Raw genomic sequence first — 27,620 nt, forward strand, 5'->3', positions numbered from 1 at the left:
TTTGGGCTCAATATATACACCATCTGTTTTATTAATAGATTTTCTTTTTAGTGTTTACAGAAGGAAAAAACGTATACATTAACTACAAAAATATATTGTCATATAAAACACGACACCAAATATCAGTGACAAAACTAGAATGACTGCAGTGTGGTTGTATGCCTCCATCAACCAGTGCAGTTTCAGTCTACAGACATTTTCTTACAGACTCATGAGGTCCCTATGACCTTTGACCTCTGAAATTTAAATATTGGAGTCCAAGAGACAACTGGTCAAAATATAGGAAAATAGGAAATTCCTTAAAAGGCAGACTTGAGTTATCATGTTCAAGAGGCCAAAAACATGCTTTCTGAGGCCGCTGTGACCTTGACCACCCAAATCTTATCCATGAGTCTTTGTGAACATACATCTCGAGGCACTTCAGAGAGAGAGAGAGAGAGAGAGAGAGAGAGAGATTAACGCCGTGCTGCCACACTGCTCCTCACAGAGGCGTTCGCAGCTTTCTCCCGTTCTTTGGACAACTCCATCTCGATCTTCGCCTGGATTTTCTCCCAGTTCACCTCAACCTGGCAGAGACACAGGGAGAAGAAATGAAATGAGCTGCTCCACTGTTCTGATGAGTATGGGACTGATCATGCAAAGCAGCTAATTTGGCCAAATAAAAACATAAGGCAGGGATCAAGCTGGAGGGCTGTGTTTTTATGTGTGGTACTGATGATGCTAGTTTTATTTTTTGTATTTTTTTTAAAAGGCACCACACTGATGCTCATCCAAGAAATATATGAGATTAAACATCAGTGGACAGCAAAAACAACTTTAAAGCTTTCCACAATTTTTTGGTTTAGCTCCGCAGTCTATTGCGTCAATTGAACAGCAATAGAATACGTTTTTTGTATAAGCAATGTATAAAATGGTAATGAGCTGAGACCCACTGACAACAATTACAAAAAGAAAAAACACCCTCTCCTGTTAAAAATGCATCATACCCCAAACCAAGTCTCCAGCACAGGAGACAAGCTGCCCTCACTTACCCCTCCAGCATACTGCAGGAATCTCTTATTGGTCTCCTTCGTGCCAAAGGTCTGCAGGAACTTCTCCCTATAGGCCAGCACTGTATCCACATGGGTCTTGTGTTTGACAGCCAACTCCAGGGCCCTGCACACAACAAGATAAATTGTAGATACACTTCCAGCCTCACTCGCTCGTCCTCAAACCTAATGGTTGATGCTCTCCTCAACATAATCATCACAAAGCTGAGCGGAGGCATCCCCCAAAACAAGAGAAACACCTGAGTCGTACCTCTCCCAGTTGAAAAGGTTAATGTTGACTTGTATGGCCTGGTAGATGAGTCCTGCTTGTAGCAGAGTGGCCTCGGCCTCCTGGATGAGACCACTGAACAGCAGCATGTGGGCCAAGGACGACTCCTTTGACGGCTGCGTCTTTATGAATTTGATGTACTGCACTCTTGGTAGCTAAAACAAGAGAGGAGGAGAAAAAGAGCTTTGAGGATGAGACACCTGATACTTTCTATGACTTATTCAAGACTTATGTTGGAAATGTTTGAGTTAATTCAACTGTTCTCGATTTGAATCAGCCATTGACTAATGCCCTTACCTCTCCAATGGCAGCGTAGGCCATCTCCGCTGTGGTCAGCTCCCTGTTGGCCATTGACATACCAGCCAGACACGCCCACAGACATTGGTCCTGTAGAGATGAGGAGCAGAGGCTGTTTTACACGCTTTCCATGTTTTCTTTTCGGATATATAACAGTTATTGATTAATCGATACGAGTGCAGTATATACACAATACTACTACATTTTCTAATAAACCCAAACCAGTTTTTTAGTGAGCAGTGATTAGGATTACAGCAAAGAATCTGATAATTCCAGAAATCTTTTTCTCGAGAACCATTCGAATTGAATATGCCTCACACTTGGCCTGTGTATTGTTAAGGGCCCAAGGATGTGCAGTGTCGTATGTGGTGCAAATTGGAAACGCAATACATTCAGAATTAATATACTCTGATTAAAGAGGCGATCAACGCTCTGTATCAGCGGCGGCTGGGACTCATCAACGCAAGTGATGACAGCAGGTATGTTCACAAAGTTGAGATCTGATTCAAAAGCATTTGAGAGATATACAACATACACACGTATGAGTGTGTAGGAGTGTGACCAGAGACCGGGTATGATGGTGTCTCTATTACATCCTGTCCAAATCCTGGCAGACCTCACTGTAGTCATGCTCCGAGCCATTAAAAACACGGTTGACACACATGAAAACAAACAAGAGATATTTGCAGTACACAACATCTGGTGTCTACAACTTTATTCATTGCAGCTGTCTTCATCGAAGGGAATCTTTAATCACCTATTGTGCGACAGCTAAGCAGACTGGATTCACCACTCTGTAATTCCCCCTTTAATCGATGTCCATCACTGAGACAAGCAGCTTTGATTGGAGACCACTCCTGGAAACAACAAATAACTCTGACTACCACCACCTAAATAAACATGATGCAAAAGTCTGACTCTGTAAATCTCCCTTTGTTGTGCCCATTACATAGTTAAATCAATGTGGTCCATTGTATGTTATACTCTATGTGTGCACGGCTCTAATCCATTTCGTGTGTCAACTCTAATCAGCCGACAGTTACCGACAACGTGGAGTAGGATTCTGGGAAAAGCCACGCTGCCACCAAACTTTTACCAGAAGTCGATGGGGGAGGAGTTGAGAAGAAAAAAAATCTCTTTAAAAAAAGTCTCCCTCTCTCTCGATCCGCTCTGTCCCACCCTTGTCTTGTTACTAGCGTCCATTTTTTTATGGTTGTGGTTATTGCATCATCACCCAAGCAAATGTAGTCTCACGCTGTGTTCAGTGTGTGTGTGTGTGTGTGTGGAGAGTTTTAGCATGCATATAGTGGAGTGTGTATTTATGAGTGAGGTCTAGGGGGACTAAATCCGGTAAATGGTGTCACCAGGCTAATTGAAGGCTAATTAAAGCCTGCTGCTCCGGGCCCATAAACCTGTCTGCTACCTTCTCATTTCATGTGTGTGTGAAGGTGACACACGCCACAGGATCCTGGACTGTTCCACTGACTGCAGCACTAAGTCACAAAAGGTCAGAGAGTCATATATATATATATTCTCAAAGACATTTAGTGAAAAGAAGTACTGGAAATGTGTTGGGAAATTGAATGTAAAGAAATCATTTAAATGGAAAACATTAAGATAAAAGATATAAGGATGATTGAGTTTCTTGAACGGAACAATTATTACACTTTGTGACTTTTTTCCGAGAATGACAGTGACCATAATTTATCAGTATATCAGTGTGTATATTAATCCAAATGTATTTAAATCCTTATGGGTATCACAATAGGAAAATTGGTTTCTGGCCGCTCTGACCGACATTGTCTGTCTGTACCACCTTAGAAGGTATTAGTATTTTATTATTACAGTAATAGTATAGTGCTATAGTGCTAGAAAAATGTATATGATGCATAATTAAAAAGGAAGCTGACTGACAATACTATTATTCCTAGCAGTAATTATAACAATATTATTATTACTAAAATAAATCAATTGTGAATTATTTTGGCCACGACAATATTTAAGTGAAAATCCAATATCCTGACAGTCGTAAAAAAACATGAATAGAGATGTGCAGGTTATTGACCTTGGCAAAGCGGCAGAGGCGCAGTGCATCCTCCCAGCGTGAAGAGGCGCTGTATTCGTGAAGCAGGGCCGGGTAGGGCGGTACGATGCTGTACACCAGTGAACCGTCTCCCTGGCGCAACGTCACCTTGGTGCCAACGTAGTTCAGAATGTGGGGGGCTCGGCTGAACTCACTGTGAGGAGGGCAAATACACAAAGACACACACACACACACACACACACACACATCCAAACGTGAAGAAACGTATGTAACTACATCGTTTGTTCGCAGCAAGGAACTGTGTGACTCTTGCAAATATGATTTGTCTCATTGAAAAAATTAATTAAAAAAATATCTATCGTGATTACATACGGAGGATGATGGATTGTGCTAATTAAGAATACATTTATCAACTTATTTATCCACAGGTATTGCCAGTTTGCATGTGTGCAAGTGCAGGTGCCAAACGTCTGATACAAAGAGTAATTTGTGGGAGCTCCCCACATACACTATTTGGCTGAATTGATGAAATAACACAGTGACAGTGGTGCTTTTGTAACGAGCACTGTACGTGGTCCAAACTGCCTTCCATCAAAGACATCCTCAAGAGCTACACACATGGGTAAAAGTGGAGCGTTTGTATTTGTTTACTTATTTGCTTCTGCCGTTTAGTATCTGGTGCATTTAAGCAAACTTTTAATGACTCCCAGGGAAACATTTGCTTGCAAAGGCCCTGATAAATTACAGGCAAAAGAGAAATGGAGGTTGTGTAAACGCAACCAACCTACAATTCCAAAACTTGTTCCAATAAATAGGAAATGTATTCCGACTTAAAAGTCTGTAATGTAAGAGTTAACAATATAACAGTGAGCTATAAACCTCAGAGAGAGGCAAAAAAATCTACACCAAGGACAATACGATCATAAAAAAAAACAAAGTGTGCAACCCACTGCTCAGATCAGCGTAGCAGAGATGTGCACAAGTACAGCGCTTCCTGTATTGAGGTGCAGGCACTTTGCCTTAGCGCCTCCTGCACTGGCTGAAGCTGAGGACTTTTGGGGGGGAAGCATTGTGCAGTCTGACAGCTGCTGGCAGCAGGAGAGCCTACAGCGCTATGTGTTGTACCTTTGGGAATGAGCTGAAAGGTACTAAAAAGAAAAACTGCATCTATCGCTCTTTTCCTACTGCTGCTCTACCATGACTGTTTTAAAAATCCTATGGAAGTTGTCATGGCAGATTTCTGCGCTGACTGCTGAACGCTTGTAATTATGGTTTTGATTTTAACTTAAATCACTGCTACTTTAGTAACCTACCCATCGCCCTGCAGAACAGTATAAGCTGTTTATGCTAAAATGCATCTGTAATCTCTAGGTTATACCTGTTTTTTTGATTTTTAAATGCTCAAAAAAGGCGATTGCTTCCCTTTCCATTTCCCAAAGAGTCATGCTCGATGTCACGAACGAGCCGGATGCTGAGAAGCTCTCACTTTGACGTCTTGCCAGTATGGCCTTTTGCACGATTCGAAGAAAAAGTACAGGGACACAAGCGTTCATAGTTTTTAAACGCCAACGCCCTGAAGCTCAATGCACATCATTACGTTACACAGAAAAAAAAGCCTCGTTAGCGTCTAGACTGCCAAAATAACAAAGAAGAAGTAAATGGCATGTTCACCCGCCTATATGAGTTGGACTGCCGAGTCATTTGACCCAGGAGTGAATGCTGATTGTATCCATTCCCATTCCAGACAAAAGTCAGGTGTTAGTGGGGGTAGTGGGTGTTTTTTGACCAGTGGAAACAGGGATTTGAAGTGCAAGAGACTCTGAATATCTACCTGCAGTCCTTTGTGTACAGTGTTTTTGGCAGCAGCTCCTTGTCAGTGAAGACAACACTCGGGTAGTACCACACTGTTAACTGCTTGTCTTGGATTCCACACAGGAGGCTAGCAGTGTCATTCCATGCCATACTGTGCACCATGCTGCCTATGGGACAGGAAACACACACACACAACAGTCTGGTTCAGCCGGTGTTTTCTACAGTAATACTGGTGTACAGAAACAAAGAGAGTCGCTGCACTTTTAGTGACTTTTCTCGTGAGCTCTCCCTCCTCCCTGGCTCACCAATTTTGCAGATTTTGGGCTCTCGTCCAAGATGACGCACAGGAGTCAAGTAAAGGTCACGGTTCTTGTCTATGAAGGCGATCTTCCTCTCGGCGGATGGGCCACACTGGTTCAGAGCGATCTCCACCACCTCCAGCTACGAATAAATACACACAACACACACACACACACACAAACACAAAGGTAAGAGGCAACAGAGTGAAAGATGGAAGTAGGACAAAAGATCAGGAAAAGAAAGGAAAAGGGGGAGAGCAGTTTGTACCGTGACCCAAACGCCTTTCTGCCAAGTGTGTGCGTCTGTGTGTAGGAGAGAGAAAGAGATAGAGAGACACTGAGGGGGTATACGTGTGCGTGAACCTGTGTCTGTGGGTGTCTGTGTGTATGTGTGTATTTGGCCAGAGCCAGCTGGCCTCGGTGCAGCGTCTTGGAGCGGTGGAGTCCTGGCAGACAAAGCCATGCTGACAAACAGTAACTACAGCTACCTCCACTTCTTTTCCTTCTCTTCTATTTCTTTCCTTCTTTTTGTCTCTTTCCCTCTAAGTTTGACCTCAGAGCCCTTCCCCCATTCTCTTCACTTCGTTTTTATTGTCCCTCCTCAATCTGGATGTGTGTTCGTATATATTTTTAGCCGAGTCAGTTGCTCTGAAAATAGTGTTTCCCTCAACTGGGTCTAATCAGATTCAACATCTTGAATAATCATGGGCAAAAAAACAACAGCCGTGGCATCCTCACCACATGATTCATATAGAAGACATGAATAACAAGAATTAGCATCAATTTCATGATCATTTTTTCAACAATGTTCTTTAAATTTTAAGAAAAAGAGACTTGAGGACCAAAGATAATCTCGTTTAGCCTGTGCTGATTGGAGGGTTTTATCAAATATAACCTCCAACACTATAATACATTTTCAAATATGTTATCTAGCTGGTACTATGCTAATTAACTAGACGTACAAATACACATTTGCTCTGTGTTTTTTGGCTCTGGAAAAGCAAAGCATGAAAAAAAAACTAGCATAACTGGCATCTTCACTTCTCTATAAAAAACAAAGGATTACACACCTTGTGGGTTAAGGGCTTTCCATCGTCGAGGGGTTTCCCGCTCAGGGCATCGAAGAGAAAGACGACTAGAGAGGAACAAGGAAACAAGAGTTTAATAGAGGCACAGTTGGTCCTAGTTATAATACAGGGATTTGTTTTTAGACAGGGATTAGTTATTTAATATACCGTACAAAAAATAATTATTAGTGATTGCAGCTATGGAGAACCTCTCCCTGAAATTAAAATAGGTACGTGATGCTAAAATGTTGTAAACACTTTAGTCGTGACAGTGGTTCCCTCACTTTTTTCATCACTCTGGTCCCGGATGGCAATGGTGTCGTTACTCAGCGAGACACCCTGGGCGTTTAGGATGTCAGCTCTCATACCAGGGAACTTAGGGGAAGATATGAGTCGACCTTCATAGGAGAACACGTACAACCCTGCTCCATCCACAAGCAGAAAGTGTCTGGGCGGAGGAGACAAGAAGATGTAGAGGATGAGAGCAGGGTGAGTATATATAGATTCAGGTTTTAATGTGTGGAGAAGTGGGATAGCAGAGAAGTGGGATAGCATAATGTTAAAAAGTAAAAGAATGAAGAGATGCTAACGCTTTAATGAACTGGCACCAGCAGGTAATTTAAACATGTATTGCACATAAAGGCAGTATTAACTTACACAGAAAGACTCACTTGTGATGACAGAATGGCCAGTAATCCATTTAGCTCTATGTGCTGAGTGTCGAAGACGCTGCACTGGAGTATTGCACAAGAGCTTCTCCATATTAATCTAATTTCCCCCAGTGATTTCACTCTCAGCCTTATTGTATGACAGCGCGGCTAAGCGAGAGCACAGTGCCTGTGTGTTTGTGTGTGTCGGTGTGTGTGTGTCTGTGTGTGTTGGCTGCGTGATGAGTGGTCAGTGCAGAGTAATGAAGCATTAGTGAAGCTGATGGATGATCCAACAAACTCCTGTTGCTCTGCTCCTGGAAAAGACACTCACTTCTCCGCTTGCAGGATGAGGCTCACTGTTCCCTCCTTCAGGTCGAAGATGAGCGGGGTGTTCCAGTTTCTCGAGCTGCCACAAAGAAACAAGCGGCGCACACAGCAAAATTAGTAAAAACACAGATGTCAAATATGAGTATGAAAAAACAACTTAGTGGATTTCCGTGAAACTTGAGCCGTTTTCTGACATGACCTGCTAATAAAGCCCGGACCTGATTCTCCAAACTTTATTCGCAGTTTGCCTTTCACACATCCACAGTACAGCCGGACGTTTCCTGCTCAGATTCATTGACAACTTCAACTCCTCCGCATTATTCAGCCGAAGGAAGCAAGCAACATATTCATTCCGCTGTTGAGATCACGTGATTGTTTTTACAGCGATGTCAGCCGTTTTCAGCAAAAACTTTCCTGACATCTTCGTAGGTGTCTTCTGCGTTCATGGCAACGCTTTCTAACCAGAGATACCAGACTTCCTGCTAATTGTATCTTAGGTGGCCAGGTGGAGAAAGTCTGCAGATAATCCAGAGGACCTCTACTCTGACACTTCACACATGAACCTCCTCGTTCCTCGCGTTTTTTCTATATTTTTTTGAATTTGTAAAGAAATAATTAAGAAATCTTGCTGAAAAAAAACTGATATATTTACAGTACAGGACTGATTTATGGCTAGACTGAATTTAAGGAGATGTTAGGCCTTTGCAGAGTAATGAGCTCCCTGAGTCCCATTCAAGTTTGTATAGTCTTCTGGCCATTTGTAGCAACTTTAGAGGCTGTGTGTGTGCTTGCAATGTTGTGTTTGAAATAGTGCAAGTTCATACATTCACTGAAGTCTGGGAAATCCATGAAATTATCCGGCGTGGCTGTAAATGAGAAAATGTCATTAAGTTGCTGTGGACATTGTCCAGAGTTTCTCCTTTCAGCCACCGATTGTGTGGACCTTCTCCGGAGTTCGTGTGTGAAAACGGCTAAAGTTACCTGGAATACGCCAAAACACACAAAAAGGAGGAGTAGGCTACTGACTTGTAAACATAGCACTGGAGGGAGGTGGCGACCACCAGGTGACCGCATGCCAGCGAGGCTTTGATGACTCGATCTCTGAATTCCAATATGTCCACCGCATCATTCGTCACGTCCCTCACCTGAGAAAAGACAAGGAAATGACGAGATAAGTTAATTAAAGATTAGAGAAGAATAGAGCTCTCAGAGTTACTGGATTAAACGTTTTACTGCCGAGCAAATACTGCATTTAAATACACGAGCAACAAAGGGGAGACACTGCCTTTACCAACAGAGGCTTGAACACACTCGCTTAGTGTATTCACATTCACAGAGTGTATTTATTCTTAATATACACAGGAAGCAGTCTACAGTGGGTCCAAGTATACGTAGGGCAACTGTGGTCAGCGAGACGTTTTTACTGCTTGTGCGAGCAGTGGTCGCTGCTCATATTTTCACCTGCATAGATAAATACTTCCTTCCAGCTCTCTCTGCGATTGAATGAAAGGCCCTTTTCCAGCACCAGGTGAAAGGTGGGGTTATTTTTACAGCTTTACAAATCGTCCTCCTCCGATGCCTCCAGTGAGCCGAATTTACATGCAACACAACCAGGAATAAAAAACATTGGACCGCAAGGTGGTAAATTTAGCTGGCTGATTCACAAACCGCTGGCAGATGTGCACTTTTTAAAACGGACTGCGAGGAGGAGAGGGGGAGGAGGGAGACAGAAAAGCGCCTGCATGGCTGAAAATAAACGGATGATGATCCAACTTTGTTTGGCTTAGGAAAACTGCACTTGGTAGAGATGTCTATGACAAATGAGCACACACGCATGTGCGCGACCTTGTTACTGTAGGTGTGTGTGTGTGTGTGTGTGTGTGTGTGTGTGTGTATCCCTGTCTGAAAGTATACAAGTGTGTGTATGTGTGTGTGTATATGCATTAGGGTGTGTTAACCGCATTTAAACACTACCTTGTGGTTAGCATGAGTTTAAACAGTAGAGAATGGTGGAGTGAGAGAGGCAGCTACACAGGCTAGTCATTGTCATTGCAGGGCTGCGCACTAGCCCACTGGGAGGGTCCCACTACACAACAAGCCCAGGCCTGGGAAGTGTTTGCTTCTCTACATCACAAAGTCACTATTACGCTTCTTAAGTAGTATCATCAATCAAATCAGTGGCTGACCAAACTTAACAAAGCATATTTCTGTAAATATTTTTTCTTTTTGTCTCCCACACATGATTTTCAGAGATCTTAATCCTTAACGCTGATGCAACATATGCGTGTATATATCTTTAAGAGCGGGTAAGACGTTTTGTGTGCTTCTCCTGGGGAAGCACTAGACGCGTGCAAGTTTTATATGATGTATTTTTTAGAAATACATCACGAATCGTTAGAAAATACTAGTTTGTATTTTAGTGCTCTTAGCCTGCAAACTAAGTTTTTTTAAGTTGCGGCTGCCGATCAAAGCGAGAGGAGCAATATTGAAGCAGATTACAGCAGTAATTCACTGACCTGAACAACAATGAATATAGCAATGGCGACGATTCAGCCCCAGACAATGTTTCTGCTGACCCACTGACCAAGGCTCAGTTGCTAAGATAAATAGGTGGTGGTGAGGAGGAGGAGGAGGAGGAAGAGGGGGGTCACTGTGAGTTTGGTAGCTTCAAATTTTTTTTTTAAGGGAATGGCAATTCTGTCAGCTCTATAGAAAACCCTCAGGTTTTACAGTGGTGGTGGTATGGAACAATGCTTAGGTTTTAGAGAGCTCTTTAATTTGGTACCTTGGGGTTTAACGGGTCATGGAGACCTTCAACCTTTAAAATGTTTACTCTGATGATAGACCAGGAATCCAGATGGGCTTCCATTATGACCCTTTGTGTAAATGGATATAACAGCAATTTATATTTAGATGAGATTTATTAAAGAGCTCTTACGTTTCCTCATGTTTCTGTCATTGATTTTCAAGTGTGTGTGGGGTCATGTGTCTTTTTACCTGCATGGATCTCCTCTTTGTAAGAGTGACCACAAAGTTCTTCCACTCCCAGTGCTGCTCCACCACATGGGCAAAGATTACATGCCCATTGCCACAGGCCCCGGCCAGCTGGGTGCCGTCTGCAGACCAGGACACGTTCATCACGCTGCCCGTGTTGGGCTTCTCCAACGCATAGGACCACTGGAGGGAGGGAGGGAGGGGGGGGGACCGGAGAGAGAAAGCGAGAGGAGAGGGAGAGAAACAATATGGTTAATGGCTACAGATATTTATCTACAATCTTAAAACAATTACCTTGGGGGGCAGCTTAGGGGCAAGAAATACAAGAGGTTTAGAGAGGAGAAGCAGTGAGAGCGCATGAGTAAGTGTGTGTATATATGTGTGTATGTGTGTGCGTGTGTGCACATAATGTAAACTCAGGAAAGACAGGGGCCCAGTCAGTCAGTCATTGAGCTGTGATGACCTGTGAGAACTGTGAGACATTGAGGGAGTACTCGGCCCTGCCAAGTCCAGCACTCGCGCTCGTAAACATACACTCTGCTATCCTCATCTATTACATACACGGGGGCAGGGGTGCATGGAAGAAAAGGGAGGGTTTATATATGAGCCCCCAAACTGAAGCCAAAAGCTGATTAACAAGACCTCTCCCCCCTTTTTATAAGAAAGTGTTTAAAAGAGGTAGACTCTCAAAGGGAGGAGAGAGAGATAGAGGCAATGAGAGAGTAACAGACACACAGTGATAGGATTCTCCCCCCCCCCGATGTATATCTACATGTATTTATTAATTTCTATCTCTCAGCAATTATCAATTTATGTGTTTATGCATGTCTGTGTCAGTATGTTATTAGGTAGGCGAACTTAACACAGTCCAAAGCTGGATTGGTTATAGCAGTGTGCTCATCGGATCTACTACTTCTGTCTTGAAGCAAACTGGAACTTTATATTTTTTCATTTATTTAATTATTCATTTCTGTAACTACTTATTCATTTATTTATACTTATGTCATGTATTAGAAAACATGTATATATGTATTCGTCCATATACAGTGTTTCTGTTTCATACATATATAACTATATAACACTTACATTAATATATATCTATTATCTTCTTATAACTAGCACTGATTTTGTCACACCCTCTTCCACCATCAACTCCAACCTTCCTCCCCCCCACCCTTCTTGACCAACCCCTTGCCTTGGGTGCGAGTGGGCCGGCTGATCTGAGCTAGGCTAGGTGGTTTCTGTGTCGGGGGGGAGGGTTGGGGGCGGGGTCTCCCACATAAATGCGCCCATTCACACTGTAAACTGCTTATGAAGGAAGAAAATTGCTAATGTTAGCCTAGCGCTGCCTGCCTGCCCTGAGATGGAGAGACAAGTGTGGCACAACAGGCCAAGTGCTGCGGTGAAGCTCGGAGAAAAGGCCTCAGTGTGTTCGCTGCCTCGTGCACATGCAGCTGCGGGATGTGAGGTGTGGCGTTATTTGGGTAATTTGGGTATTTGACTGTGTTTTGGCATGCTATAAACGGAACGGCACGTCAAACTCTTTACCTTAAAATGGAACTATTGCTCCAGATGAAGGCAGGTCTAAAATAAATGGTATCACTAAGTTGATGTAAAGGTTTTCACACAGGTTGAAGGGTCTGAAAATGAGGCGTGCAGCATTTCCAAACGTCTCTGTTTTAAATGGTTCTAAAAATCTGGAATAGTGTGGATGCCGGGCGTATCTATGGCAGAGGGGATGGGTTTGAAACCAAAACTGAGTTATATGGATGTAGCCTTAATGACAGAGCCCCCAAATAAATTGGACAATGTCAAAGTGTAGCACCGTTCTGATCCATGTGGAAGCCAACAGATGAGTGGAGGAACCCTGGGGTGCATCCAAAATTAAACCTTTTCAAATCCTCCTTTTCTAGACCTCGGTCCGCTGCCTTCAGCCCAGTCCTCGTCCTCAACAGGCTTTAATGAACTCTGGGTTGGCAGACTGGCTTCAAGTGATACCCCAGTTGCACACATGCTCTACTTTCGTTTTTTTTGTTTTTTTTGGGCCATGCACAACCAATCAGGACCCTCTATTTGAGCCTTGCCTTCATCAGCCTCACCCCTCATTCCATTTTATCCCTCTTTCTTCACTTTCTCTCCACAAGTGTGACATGTTTGCCAAGCTAGTAGAGGTAGTGATTTAGTGCTGTTAAGAATGATGACTCTGCCAGAGCGGCTGGCCGGGCACTGTCTCACTGTCATATGGTTACTCCTGCTGGTGGGGGGAGGGAGAGATGGAGGGATGGCGAAGTAAAGAGGAGAAAAAGAAGGGAGCGGGAGAAGCGCAGAGCGAGAGAGTGAGAGACTTGAGGGAAAGAGAAACCACCGTCTTTTATGGAGACCAATACTCCAAGCCTCACCGCCCAGGCCAACTTTACAGGATATATTGGACAGTTCCACTCTACCCCGCCCCCCACCCCTCCGACTGCTCTCTCTTTTCTCTGCTCTTTTTTCATGCTCCCCTCCTTTTGGTGTTTCCAACAAGGCAAGCCTTTAGCCGAACTCTGGACTGGTGTAAAAGTAATACCATGTCAACAAGTGCCTTTTACTCTAACCCACTTTATACACACACAGACACCGGTTCGCGCACAAACACACATGCGCTCACAAAAAAGAAACAAGAAATTTGGGTCAATCATCTGCAAGAAGGACCTCAGTATACACTGTTTCACAGAGTGTGCCTGAATAAGTCCGGCAACACAGAAAAGCAACGCCTGTTCTGCACAAAGGGCCCAGAGTACAAAGGAGAAACCATTATCTTCACTTTCTGGGAAAGTAATGAGCTCCTTGGGATGATGGATTAAGTCTACATGCAAGTATTGCATCTAATAGTTGAACACGGTTTTGAGATTCTCACACTCTGAACTCCATCTCAATGGGCCAACAGGCAACCTCATCAAAATGTGTTATGAAGGAATCAGTGAAAATATTCCTATGAGCTCATGAAAGAGGTGAGGTAAAGAGAGCTCTACAGGGTGAGACAGACCCCGATTGCCCTTTTCAGAGCTCGTGCCCTTTCTACAAGTTCACAATGTACAGAGGGAGCACCCTCAATACAGCAAGGAAGAGAGCGGAGAGCAAGAAATAGCATGCAAAAGCACAGATTTTTAAGGAGAGGGAGGGAGGGAGGGAGGGGTAAAGCAAGTGGGAAAAGAGAGAGAGAAAGAGAGGGGGGAGAGAGAGAGAGGAGTAGCCCTGCCCAGTTGCCTGGGGAGAAAACTGCTCTGCTGACTCAGGACTCTCTTTGTTTGACAATGCTCCCTCGCTCTTACTCTCTCACTCCCTCCCTCCCTCTCTCTCTCTCTGACACACACACACACACTCTCAGACTTACTCGTCTTTTTTCAAATGCTCAGTCACCATCTTTTCTGTTGTGCACGTGCTCTTTCTTTCTCAGACTTTTGCCAATGATTTCAATTGGACTTACTTTTCATCTTGTCTCCTGTTTTTGTTTTTCCACCCCTTCCCTTTAGATACATATGTGTGCGAGTGTCCTACTCCTGCTGTCGTTCTTTTACTGTGACATTTTCCTTCATCGGAACTACAATGCACAAAACGTCACTCTCTCCTGTGACGAAAACAGATAGAGGCTCACAGTCTAATAAATCTACATTGGTTTCTTTTGCCTTATCAGGACCAGAAGTCTGTGCCGTTTCATTCTCTTCCAGCAGCGGGAATTTCCAGATGTTGGCCAACCAGTGGTTGGCAGCAAACTGCCAGCACAGGCTCAGGTATACAGTATCATTCACTGTGATAGAGGGGGAAACTGTTAGACTGTTAATACAGGGAAGCCTAAAGTATGATGATTAGACAGAAGGTGGCATGTCACAGAGCATAAGATTCTAGAGCGAAGAAAACACTGAAAAAGAGACTATGAGAAGACAGGCAGTCTAATGGAGAGTCAGAAGTGATAGACTCTCTGAGAGAGAGGATAATGGTTGGCAGCAATGAGGATGGCAGACAAAGATCCTATAGAGAATGAGGTTGCATGTTAAAGAGGGAGGGGAGGAGAAAGAAACGGAGAGCAACAGAAGCTGTGGGGATTCCAGCTGGACATGGACCCATTCCCAGAGTGGCAATGCTGAGCAAGACTCATATGGACCCTAAGGGAACACCCCCCCCCCCCCCCCTCCTCCCCTCCTCACTCAGAAAAAAAGAGAGGTAAAGGGGGGCCCCGGGAGAAACACTGATAAGCACAAGGTAGTCCAACACACAGTGAGGAGGGAGCCAACAGCAGCAAAAGTTGGAAATATATACCCTTTTTTACCCCAATATTGAAAAAAAAGGAGTATGCCCCCTCATTTTCGTAACCCTGTGTCTCATTTTCGACATTGCAAACCAAGCTGGCCATGTATGTATGTAGAGAGTTGAATGTGTGTAATTACTTCCAACTAAAAAAGGTGCAGCAGCAACGTCAAGACTGTCAAAATAAAGAAGCTCGCTGTGGTGTCATGTTTCCATCGCTGCCAATCGAAGCCAGAGCCGATAAAAACCTGTGTCTGCTGCAGAGTCATTTGACCCGGGAGCGAATGCCGATTGTATCAATTCCCAATGCAGACAAAAGCCAGATGTGAGCGGGTGTTAGTGGTTTTTTTGGCGAGTGGAAAAGACAATTATGAGTCAAATGTGGCTCAATCTCACACTTAAGTTCATTCAGATATACTGGCACAAAGTACATGGGATGGATGGGCAGATAAAGAGAGAAGCAGTTTGTCCCAAAGACAGTGCATCTGGCAAAAAAAAGAAATCACAGCTAGAAATAATAAATGTATGATAGTCATGATTGAGGGGCCATTTGGCCACTGTTTAATAGGCGGTACCCACAAGTAGATACCAGTGGTTTTACACTTTTCCAAACCCTACTCTTGAAAACAATACTGCCATTATGAGGGATACATTTAATACATGATCTATGACTACACATCTCCCAAAACTTTGTGTGAGGGTGACAGCTGCTATCAAACTGTGTATTGAAAACTATAAGGATGTTGGTAAGAACCAGGGTTCAGTCTGGGGCAAACATTAAACCATCTGATGGTCCTGACTAAATTGACAGTGGTTAAGTTTAACCTAAAACTAGGGGAGTAGAGTGATGAGTGGCATAGAGAAGAGGGGAATAGTATGACACACGAATCTGGATCGCAACAGGACTAAGCACAATCACAACTTCAATAAGATGGAAAGCAGACCAAGAAACAGGGGGGAGTAATAATCGACAAGTTCAATGAAGCCTGGTTCTGTGGCCACGTTGAGATTGACACTAGCCCTGCATGAAAAATACAGGCTGCTCATTCATTTGAATCCAGTCTGGCAAATTCGGAGGCATCAAGCAAAAACAGAAAACTTTTGCCACAGCGCAATGTGACGTCTTCTGGCAAGGCACTGTGTTAGCCTGTGTTGATTTAATGCAGGGCTGTTTTTCAGTCTGAACACCCGCTAAGTCCTGAATGATCTTCAAACCACGGAGGAAGAATGGCAAAAAAAAAATTGATGCTATGTTCATACGTTTTTTTTTATAAAAATCAAAGATCTGTTAGCTCCTGGGACAATGTCCTGCAGTCTGTCTTGTAAGAGAGGTTAATGTTGTAATTGTAAGATTTTAAGTCATCCGGTTTATGATCTAACCAATCAAGTTCCAAGAAATGAAAAGAAAACAATATTGGACAAGAATTTGAAAAGCAAAACCAAGCAGCAATTGCATTCATACATGTGAGCATGGGTGTACAGTGGAGAGAGAAAAAAAAACAAGTGCAGGGAAGAGAAGGGGGAGGAAAAGAGGGGGGAGAAAGGGGGTGGGGAGAAAGCAGCGAGAGAGTGCTCGCCTGGCACAATGAGTCCTACTTGTTAGCCAGTGACAGTGTCAGGGATCGTGACAGGGTCCAGACGCTAGACACCAGCTGCAGCGCCTCGTAAATAGACTGCTGTCTCGCAGGCGCATTTGCACAGCAATGGTTGCACACACGCACACACACACACACACGCAGACACACACACAGGCATGTGGGCACATGCATATACGATGGCAGGCACACAGACAGACACTGACTTATTGTCTCTCCCAAATCTTGTAAAAGGGACAGTGAACCTCTTTGTGTCTTGTGTGCTGTTACAAACTCCTTCATACAGAACTCCAAACTCAACAAAATCACAACAAAACCCTTAAATATGTATTAATCATACAATAATGTATTAAATAATTACTAAATGTTGATGCTTTGTGAAAAAACTAAACAGAACAAACTGTGTTCAGTGCATGAGTTACTTGCTGGAACTGCTCGACTAATCTTTCCCAGTACTTTTGCCTCGATGTAAACTTTGTGCATGTGTGATTGTGTGTATGTTGCCCCTCTCTCTACGGTGATAATGAGAGGGGGGGGGGGGGGGTAACACACAACATCTTCCCCGTGGTGTTTGGAGGGAGAGAACGTTGAGGAGAAGAAGGAAAAGAGCCGGAGCTAGTTTTGAATTTCGGGTAAGAGGGGAGCCGAGCTGGACGGGAGGTGAAGGGGTTAAATGCACGGGACTGATCCTGCTGAGCCAGCAACAATACGTTAAAGTGCAAGGTTTCATTGTAGCAGATACAGAATGAAACTCCTTCCTATTAGTCACGCTAGTAACTGAAAAGACTCTTTGCACTCCTTAACCCCTTAGCGCACCGCAAACAAACCACAGCGACAACACAGGTAAAGCTCCTTAATTCGTTAATGGGTCTTGTGTTTGTGTGTAAACTCACATTGCACAGTGATATTACAGTAAGTGTAGTACATTGACCAAAGTATGCGTTTGTGCGTACACTTACACTTTTTCTAACTTGATGCGTGAGAAGAGTGTATGTCTGAATTCACACATATGATTCAGAGTGAACTTTGAGGGGGATTTTGTTTTTTTAAAGTCAACCCCCCCCCCCCTCTCTTCTTGAGCAAGCCTCCCACGCCATGCTACAGTACACACTGTCTCTGAGGGGCTTAGGGAGGAGAAGGCAAGCATACCCTTCCTCCAGTTAGAGCAGGGCAGAACCATAATCATCATAATTATCATCATCATCATCATCACACTGCTATAACCAAGACACCACAGCAAAGCAAGTGGTGAAGTGAAGCAACAATGGAACAAACTAACCACGTAAACAAGCCCATAATCCGAGGGCCTAAGGTGAATCGGGTCGTTTGTTTCGGGTCTGTTACACTTTTACGAGCACAATAAATCAAAGAAAATAGATTAATAAATAGACCCATTTGCATAATTTAATTAACTCAACTATATTTTGGGAACTGACCTGAGAACTACTGAAATCCCAGGTCAAGACAATCACAAGGTAATGACAAAGGATTTCCCCTTAAGTTGATCATACACTGCACTTTACATTAATGTGACCTTTCCAAAACACACACCCTAACCCTCTGGAGAAGATATATGTGTTGGCTCAGACCTCTCTACAGCCCATTTGGTTTAGTACTCCAGAATAAAAGCCATTGGATCCTAATTAAATCAAAATGGAGCATGAAAGGCCTGGTGATCAGCACACAAGAACCAGCTCTGACTGTTTGTTTTCACTACAACAGGCCTGATACAGCGATACACCGACAACTCCACGCAAACTCAAAGCGGCCCAATAAGCGTTCCATGAGGGCAGAGCGGGGAACTGGTGATATTGTTCCTGGCCAACGGCTCAGCAATAATAAAACACTTACAATTACCATTCATCATTCTCTCATTTCCCCTCTCATTACAACTCCAGTGACCGTCAGCGGCAGGTAGTAAGAGCTCGTGGCATGCAGCCGCACATGGTTTATGAGACGAACAATGTGCAGAGAGCCAGCAGTACCGGTAGTTTGCAACACCAAATCAAACAAGAGAGTGAGGAACCTCTTTGGCAACGTGTATGATGTCAGATGGTTATGATGGTGATGCCACTCACCATGTATGAGAGAGCTCTTGGAAGAGGTTGGTGGTGAGTTAGTGACAGGACAGTGAGAGGAATTTGTTCTTATCCCTCGTAGCCTGGTCAGATTTAGGTCATGTGACGAGTTTGCATTTGTGAGAGAGTTAAAAGTAACCCCCCCATCCTTAACATGTGCGTAGCAACATCTCTACTAACAATTACAAATTACAAATGCAGCCTACCACCTAACTTTGCCAAAGACCATTAACTTCATCCAAGCGCATTTAGTCAGTTCATGCCGTTTAGCAGCCCATTTCCAGCTGTAATAATGGACCAGATTGGACTTCACTGGGGTCGCTTCCTCACTAGACACACTGGCTTGTCTTTTACTTATGTTTGTCCATTTCTCTTGGAAAGCCTGACATTCTGCATCTACTTTTCTTTTCTTGACAGTTGCCACGGTGCTTGTCGGTGATGAGATGTAATAGCTACGTGTGTGTTTCCTTTACCCTGACCGTGACCTGACAGGCATACAGCCGGAAGAGACCACCCTGAAGTACATGTTAGTCCACGATGTTATGTTATTTTTTTTAATCGACAAATAAAAGGTAATTGCCGTCATGAGAATTGTTTTGTATTTCTGAGTTGTTGTTTTTGTGTTCATGAATTGTCTCGCGGGCAGGATCAGATTCCAGAGGTTCCCCACCCCTGATATAAACCATACTGCACTGAAAAAGCTGACAGTGTACCACAGATACTGTATATTTTTGGGAATAGGACTTGACTGACCACAAAGCATAAATGTTATATTGGTATACGAGAGTAAACAAAACCACGCTTACAATATCTACAGCTTCGTAGCCTCTGCAAAGATCTCTGCAAAGGTTGAGAAACAGAAACTTATAACAGAGGTCCAGGGGCTGCTTGGGCCAGAAATACACTGCTCAAGTGTATTTAGTATGAAGTGGTTAATCTTTCAGACATGCACTGGACTCCACAGTTCCTCAGTATTTTCTCCGGAGAAGGTGCACGTGTGAACACAAATAACCCAGAGAGACGCTCCGTGGTTTCTGCTGAATTTATCTGCTGGGCCTCCTAGTATAATGTCTGTAGAAATCCAGAACACAGCAGGGGCTGCTCTGCTGGATTCACCGCGAGCTGTGCGATTAAAAACGCCGTTAAGATAAGGGATTTGTTTAAGTTCAGAGTTTTGTAGGATAGTCATCTAGATTCTAGTATGATGAAAACTAAATGATAGTATAATTGCTTTTTATATTAAGTCATAGCCACTAATAGCGTTTTCAGTCATGAGGTTTCAGTTATTTAAAATCTAACAGAGCAAAAAAAAAAATTAGAACCCAGTTCATCTACTCGTAACATATTTTGGTTTCTCCCGCTTCACTTGTGTTTAGCAGTAACCTCCACTTCCCCCGATATGTATAGTTTTGAGTTTCTACAGCTGCTAATTGTTCACATCCAATCTTAGCAATCGACTTAGATCACATTCTATTCAGAGACTCAGACGTGACTCAACCACTAGGAAATAAAGTAGATTTAGAGTCGTTTTTTCTTACTCCGGTCTTGTCACAGAGCCGCAGGGTGTTGAAGGAGCCCACGGCAAACACCTCTCCATCTGGAGCCCAGGACAGGGAGGTGATCGGGTAGTCATGAGCTGACGAGGAGTAGAGCAGACGGCCAAAGCTGTCCCATACCTGTCAAGGGGCAAGGACATGTTTATTGAGATGTATCATGTTATTGTTTTTTGTAGAAAGGTGGTGTGTTGTTGTAAAAAAACAACAACACACCACCTCAGGACATCCAAAGGTAACTCTCAAACAGTGCACACCTTATATTTACAGTCTTCTCCACCTGACAGTATCAGGTCATTGACTGAATTCCAGTCCACCTTCAGGATAACTCCATCATGAGCTTTCCACTAGAGAGAGACAGAGAGAGAGAGAGAGAGAGACAGCAGGACAACTTCAGCACAACATTATGATGCTATCCATGCAATGAGTAGAGATCTATATTTTCCCATTTTAACTAGTCTAAAAGAAGAGAGTACAAATTAAAATTAGCATGGTGAGAACCAGGAGTGGCATTTATTTTTGGACTTCTACCCAGTTGTAAGTGTATGAACACCGACCTCATTGAGAGTTTACTCACTCCATTGGGTGTCACAGTGTAACAAAGAGCAGAAAGCCTGTCACCAGCCTTATCTTACTGTGTTCCAATCTTGTTCCTGCTCACTCTACATGCCTACACTCTTTTTTCTATTTTTTCTACCCTACTTGCTCACTCCATGCACCCAAGGGAAACGCACTTAAATACAGGCACATGTGTTGTGCGTATGTTTCTATGTGTAAGTGATCGCAGAGGTCAAAGTGGGTCTTTTAGGGGCCCTTTACAAGTAGTTGATTTTCACACCCCACCTCATATCAGATAGCAATGCCAGGCAATGTCCAGCCCATGTTTAACCCGGGTTTCTTGACGCACAGTGTCTGACTCAGATTAGCCCCCCACACAGGTTCAACTCGCATCACTGTGCTGTTCTTCAGGCGTTCGCAGGGAGGGAGAATGAAGTTTTGTGTGTGTGTGTGAGTGCACAGCTGAGGGAGAGCAAAGGGTTGAGAAGGCGCACATTAAACCCTCCACTGTTTATCTAAGGTCCCAGGCACTATTCAGCTTCAAGAAGAGTAATAAACAAATGTAAATGTGAACAAGAAAAATGACTGGTGCGCAACTCCTTAGTGCTGCACCCTTCCTTAATGCAGAGGCACTCACAGACACATGGGTCTACTGCACTTTTATGTATCCATTATAGTGCAAAGCAAATAAATAAACCTCAAGTTTGATTGATTTAGACCCTAAAGGGGAAAATGGTTTGGTCACGTCAGACCAATGGTCAGATCAAGAAATAAGAACAATCTACACAGGCGATAAAAAAAATACCACAAACAGATATTGACAACAGAAAATAATCAATATAAATAAATTACTATTACTTTTTTGTCATTAACATAGTTACTTGAAAGGTATTGTTTCGAAAGTTCTCTGACAAGAATATGTGCAGTTACCTGTTGGACCTTTGCACTGGGTTGCAGCGGCTTGATGATGAGGTGTCTCCCTGATGTGTAGAGGATTCGGTCAGAGTCTGGACCCCAGGCCACAGAATACACAGGAGATGCTGGAATAAATGCAGAAACACAGGCAGAGAGAAAAGTGTTATATTGTGGTAATCACAAAGTCACGAGCAATGGATTCAGCATATGAGGATTTTGACGATTAATTGATCGGAATTTTAATTTTAGATTTCTCCCTCTCTCTTTGACAAAGTAGCTGCTATTAACATTAGCTGTAAGATACAGCAATGCCAATTCCCCCTCTCACATGGTATCATATTCCCTCAGAGATCCCACGTCATTGAGCCTATGGATCAGCACTTCGCTTCCAGGCATAACAGCTGAAAAAACCTGCCTAACCTCTACAATATACGAGTGTGTGTGTGTGTGTGTGTGTATATGTGTGTGTTCTTCTATCTTTACGAGGTCTAAATTCACAACTAGAGCTTACACAGTGAAAACGTTTTGGAGAAGCCGGTCCAAACTTTCTGACAAACATTTAAAGGCCAGTTTTAGGATTGGGGTAAGTTGCGATGGTTACGATTAAGGGGTTAGGGCAAGTGTTATGTCGATGAATGTCCTTACAAAGATAAAAAAAAAGTACAAGCATGTGCACGTGTTTTTGTGCCAATGTTCACATGTGGGTAGATGTGAGTATATAAGTAGAGATGTTGCTACGCACGTGTGAAGGATAGGGAGGGGGGGTGGTTACTTTTAACTCTCTCAAAAATGCAAACTCGTCACATGACCTAAATCTGACCAGGCTACGAGGGGTAAGAGCAAATTCCTCTCACTGTCCTGTCACTTACTCACCACCAACCTCTTCGAGGAGCTCTCTCATATATACAAGACAAAAAACATCAAGGTTAAATTCAAGAATACACAGGCTTCTACATTTGCCTTTTTTCGCTTAATCAATCGATATTTTATGGTCACAATTCATCTTCTACACACTGGGGCTGAATTTCTTTCCATCTACCAGGATTTAAAGAGCGCCTGCCATTCAGCAGTCAAACTTCGCAATTAATTAATTAATAAGCTATATGTAATAATAATACTGGATATAGAAATGTATCATAAGTTGTGCTTTATATGTTTTATATCATGCAGATCATCCTGATTGAGTGCTACATTCCAGACACATGTACAAATGAGATAGATACACACATGTAAGGTCAAATGTACTGTGCGATCTGGAACAACTTTTAAAGTGGACTTGTAAGACGCACAGTGAGACAGTCATTTTGAGTCCTGTCTCAAACGGGAGCCAGCTGAGGAGGTGAACATGTGCGTCATAGCCCTCGGGATAAAATAAGGCTTCCCTAATTCACACAAGTCAAGCATGTCTGTGTGCCAGGTCTTCTTCTTCTTTAGCTCTTGTTCGCTCTCCATCTCATGAGCCAGAAGGTCCAGAAGCAACCGTTACTGTGTGTGTGTGTGTGTGTGTGTGTGTGTGTGTGTGTGTGTGTGTGTGTGTGTGTGTGTGTGTGTGTGTGTGTGTGTGTGTGTGTGTGTGTGTGTGTGTGTGTGTGTCTGTGACGGTGAGGATGTAATTGGTGGCAGAGTTTTGTGTTGTGTTTACTAAACGCCTGCAGCTGGCTGGTCAGTGACTGGCTTCACATGGCTCCTACTACTGGCTGCCAGCTGCTTCAGTTGTGATCTCTTTAAATTTCTGTCAGTCTAAAAGTCAGATTGGTTCTTTCTCACAGTGCCATTCAGATCATTGCAAATCAAGAGGGACATGGACTATGGCCTCTTTAGATGTATAGCTCTAAGCCTCATTGTGAACACGTTTGCATGTAATGAGGGATACTTAAACTTGATACCTAATCATGCCATACCGTGGCTGAAACACTTACCATAACAGATTTAATGTAACAATGAACAATGTTGGCTCGGATATATTTTTCCAATTCTACACATAGTGAATGTAAGGTGATCTGTAAAATCCTGTGCTTTTCTAATTTCGATGGCTTACAAGTTTTAATAAGCACAAACGTTCTACCAAATGAGCCAACTTACTTATGTAAACAAAATAATCTCTATCTTAAATATCAACACAATTCAGGGTTGTATTTTCTTTTTTAAGAAATCCTATTCGGCCAATTGAAACTGGAGAACACACAGCCAAAACATTTTTAAACTCGCAGAATTGTTATTTCCTTAGGTCCAGCTGATTAAATTTGGTAGCCACAGCTCCAGTCAGGCAGTAAAACCAGTCACTGGCTAAACATGTATATCTTGCGGTTGGAAAACTGCATCGTTCAAATTGCTATTTTCCAGGATAATAATTATTGCTTTTTTAGCCCTACGTTTTCTATTCAGTTTCATACTAGCAAACACAACATCTTTGGTAAGTAGCTTAACATAAGTGAAGAAAAGCAAGTGTCTTTAGGCGTACCTTGGCTGGCCAGGGTTGTGCGCAGCATACCACTTTTTGACCAGATCTTGATCCGCCCATCTTCTCCAGCTACGATATTAGAAAAAGATATTAATCAGATGTCAGGGATATAAAGATTACAACAACTAAATTCACAAAAAATCCACATTTGGATGGTGGGAAAATTTAATTAAAATGTCTAAGCCCTTTCTTCTTTACCTGTGACGAGAGCAGTTCCATCAAAGTTCCATCTTCCAGCCAGAACAGCTCCTTTGTGTGCATCAACACTCTTCTCAATGCGTCCTGTCTTGGAGACCAGGTGGAACTTTCCTGTTAAAAGACAATCAATACACTTATTGAATAGGAATCCTACCCTCTTTATAGTCCAGCACTATAAATAAAAGTACAACTATCAATCCCCTGCTTATGCAATTAGCAAAGGAGCTCTATTATTTCCTCCCTGCTAAATTACAACGTTGTAGCACAAAGTGGATGAGTGAAACTGAAAAGTTTCTGTTGGTTAAATTAGGGCAATTTTCTATTTCTATTTGCTAGAAGAGTGATCAGGCATGGAGAGGGTTATTGAAGACGCGAGCCTAACATGTACTTTGTGGCAGAGTGTATTAAAAAAATTCTACATGTTCTATGTAATTTCTGGTAGCCTAAAACAGAAAATCAGCATGCTGCTGCTGCTGCTCTCTCCCATTTCTAATTTTGGACATCCCAACAAAAGTGGAGGTTTCTGGTCCAGCAGGTAGCGAGTATAAAAAGGCATACACAGCATTAGAGAAGGACTATTTCTAACTGTCGAAGTATTACAAATATATTCTCTATTTCAATTACATGTGCACTCACATTACCAGGCCTCATTTGTTTTGGCAAATATTGTTGTCTGAGAATTTGTTATTTGACAAGTGTTTTCTTTATGAACTTTAATAATTGCAACATATTATCACTTTTTTTTATTATTCGTATATTTATATATCGTTTGTTAAATTGTCAAAGATACATCCGTGTGAATTTATTATGACACCACGTTGTAATTACAAAGGGAAAGAGAGAATGAAGCTGTCAGACTGTTGTTGCTAACAATGCAGATTTTTCTTTAACTTTAACAATATGAGAAGCAGGAGAAAGTTTCAAAAAGTGAATCGTAACAAGACTTTTCACTACTCTCTGGTCTGCCAGGGAGAAAATTGCTGCTTCAGTTTGTGGGTGTGTTTATGCAACCCAACACTGCCATTAGTGTTGTGACCACACGTTGCCTGCCATAACAGTGCATCCATATTCTATGTGTTTATATCTAATATAGGCCAGAGACGTGAAATACAAGGCCATAGAGATGCATGTCATTCAGATTGTATCGCCAAGTGTTGTATTACAGTGTTGAAAAACAAAAATCAACTTTTGTTGATTTTAATGTTGAAGGTCCACTGAAAACTAAGGGAGAGATGGATATATGAAAATATATTTTCTTAAGTGAAACTGTTCTAATTAAATGCTGTGCTCAAAACAGTGAATCATTTTTAGAGAGAGATCAATTTTATGTCATATTGGCATCATGATGATTATTGTTTTCCTTAACTATGAAGAATGAGATTGTTATAATGACTAAAAAATTATGTTACGGTGTTTAGCTAGTTAAGTTAGAATGTGACAAATAGTACTAAATAAACACAATGGTGTTAAAAATGGGATCTGGATCATGTGGCTGTTTAACAAATAAATAACTTGTTGAATAAAACTGACAGAAACAGCAGACACTGTAAAGAAGGGGAGGAGTAAAACCACTTACCATCGGTGCTGGTGAGGGCAAAGATTTCTGCCTGGGCTTGTCTCTTGCCGCCGATGGTTTTGGGTAACCAGTGTAGGTCAATGGGGTAAATGTCATCTGGCAATTTGACGACCAGAGTGGTGTCACTGGTCAGCAGGTTCCACTTGAGGATCTGGTGGTCCTCGCTGCACGAGTACAGTTCATCTGCTGTGGTCCAGCCGACACAACTCACAAGTTCCTTATGTGATCTGCTGTTAAGGAAAGTGATGTGAAGTGCCATGGCTGCCACTGCAATAAATGGAAAGGTAATTCACACTCTCTAGTCTTCTTACAGGTATTGGGGAGCAACCAGTCACCACAGGAAACACCAACACATGTGGGTGCAAACATTAGGAATGATACAAACTAGCTACTTGTTTAAAGCTGTGTTACATAATAACATTAAATATATCTTTACACATGTAAAGCTAAACAGCTGACAACATTAGAGAGGGACCAGTTACTTCTAGAGGCATTTGATAACGTTGGTGCTAACATGAATGCTGGTAAAAACAGCAGGAGTCCTGAAGTTGTCTTACAAATCAATATATTTTGTATACAGAGCTGTACAATAATATATGTTAGAGCTATACAGAAACACATATGTGAGGTTAAACCTCTAACAACATCAGAAAGTTACAAGTTACCACCAGAAACGTAAACATCGTGTCACTTAACAATACATAACGGAGCAGTACAAAAACACACATGTCAGGTCTCACAGCTGACAGCACCACAGAAAGGATATGTTTGGGTTCCTTCAGCAGAGACGTCTTCAGCCTCATGGTGGACGAGCCCCTCTGGATCCTCGCTGGTGGAGAAGCTGCTCTGGATCCTCGCTGGTGGAGAAGCTCCTCTGTTTGTCGCTGGAGGAAACGAGCGGCTGCAGTTGCTACGGCACAAGACACTGTTGCTAACGCCAATCCTCTGATGTCCCCTGAGCCCTGGCTACGGCTCGGATGCTAATGCTAACTCGGTTTCCTTGCCATGGCAGGGCATCGTGCCGGGGGTTAACGACTCTCCTCTGTGGGTGTGTGCGTGTCGTTCGCTCCTAAAGCCGCCCGAGTGGTCGCCACAATGCGAGACGAGCCCGTCCAACCACTACAACGCGTTTAATCGCAGTGGTTCTCGTGCTAACTCTTGGTTAGCCATTTTAATCTGGGTCACAATAAACAGTTTGAAAAGGAGTTATCGCGACAGTTGCGAGTCTCGTTTCATGAACAGCCTTTTTTTAATAGACAGTAACATAGAACAAACTATATATATATATATGGAATGGATGTATTAAAAGATGAATCGTTGAACTCATAACAAACGAATATGATCAATAATCGAACTTTATTTCCTGGAGCTTTTCGCGGGGGGGGCGGGACTTTGCTCTGCTGTAACCTAGGCAACCGTTTGAACACGTAAGAAACATTAGACTTTGAAACTTGACAATAATTTCCCTCGATATAAAACCACGTGAAGAATTGTGCTTCTGATTTCCGTGTGTGTGTGCTGTTTTTCTTTTCTTTCTCTCGTTCTTCTTCGTTCCTCTTCCTCGTCGCCGGGCCGATCGGCGCGAGGCGGAAGTT

The 27,620-nt window shown here is 42.8% G+C and overlaps 1 protein-coding gene across 1 annotated transcript; it reads right to left on the reverse strand.

Moving 5' to 3' along the window:
* ift80 (intraflagellar transport 80 homolog (Chlamydomonas)) lies at positions 1-27,548 on the reverse strand. The gene is made up of 19 exons (XM_053422538.1): positions 26,789-27,548; positions 26,026-26,244; positions 24,450-24,560; positions 24,252-24,320; positions 21,806-21,915; positions 20,575-20,664; positions 20,303-20,440; positions 10,811-10,990; positions 8,840-8,958; positions 7,818-7,892; positions 7,121-7,284; positions 6,840-6,904; positions 5,776-5,911; positions 5,490-5,637; positions 3,680-3,851; positions 1,615-1,704; positions 1,300-1,472; positions 1,032-1,155; positions 1-566 (listed from the first exon to the last, which is right to left on the reverse strand). The coding sequence occupies exons 1-19, from the start codon at positions 26,826-26,828 to the stop codon at positions 456-458; spliced, it is 2,334 nt and encodes a 777-aa protein (XP_053278513.1). The 5' UTR covers positions 26,829-27,548; the 3' UTR covers positions 1-455.
* Positions 27,549-27,620: the final 72 nt, after the last annotated feature.

The sequence above is a fragment of the Pleuronectes platessa genome, chromosome 5 (genome assembly GCF_947347685.1).
Source record: "Pleuronectes platessa chromosome 5, fPlePla1.1, whole genome shotgun sequence".
Classification (NCBI taxonomy): Eukaryota; Metazoa; Chordata; class Actinopteri; order Pleuronectiformes; family Pleuronectidae; genus Pleuronectes; species Pleuronectes platessa.

Coding starts and splice junctions, on each gene's coding strand:
- ift80 (XM_053422538.1), bottom strand. CDS start 26,828: ATGAGGCTGAAGACGTCTCTGCTGAAGGAACCCAAACATA. Junction 7,893..8,839: donor CTCCAGTGCTATGTTTACAA/GTCAGTAGCCTA, acceptor TCTTTGTGGCAG/CTCGAGAAACTGGAACACCC. Junction 1,473..1,614: donor CCTACGCTGCCATTGGAGAG/GTAAGGGCATTA, acceptor CTCTTGTTTTAG/CTACCAAGAGTGCAGTACAT.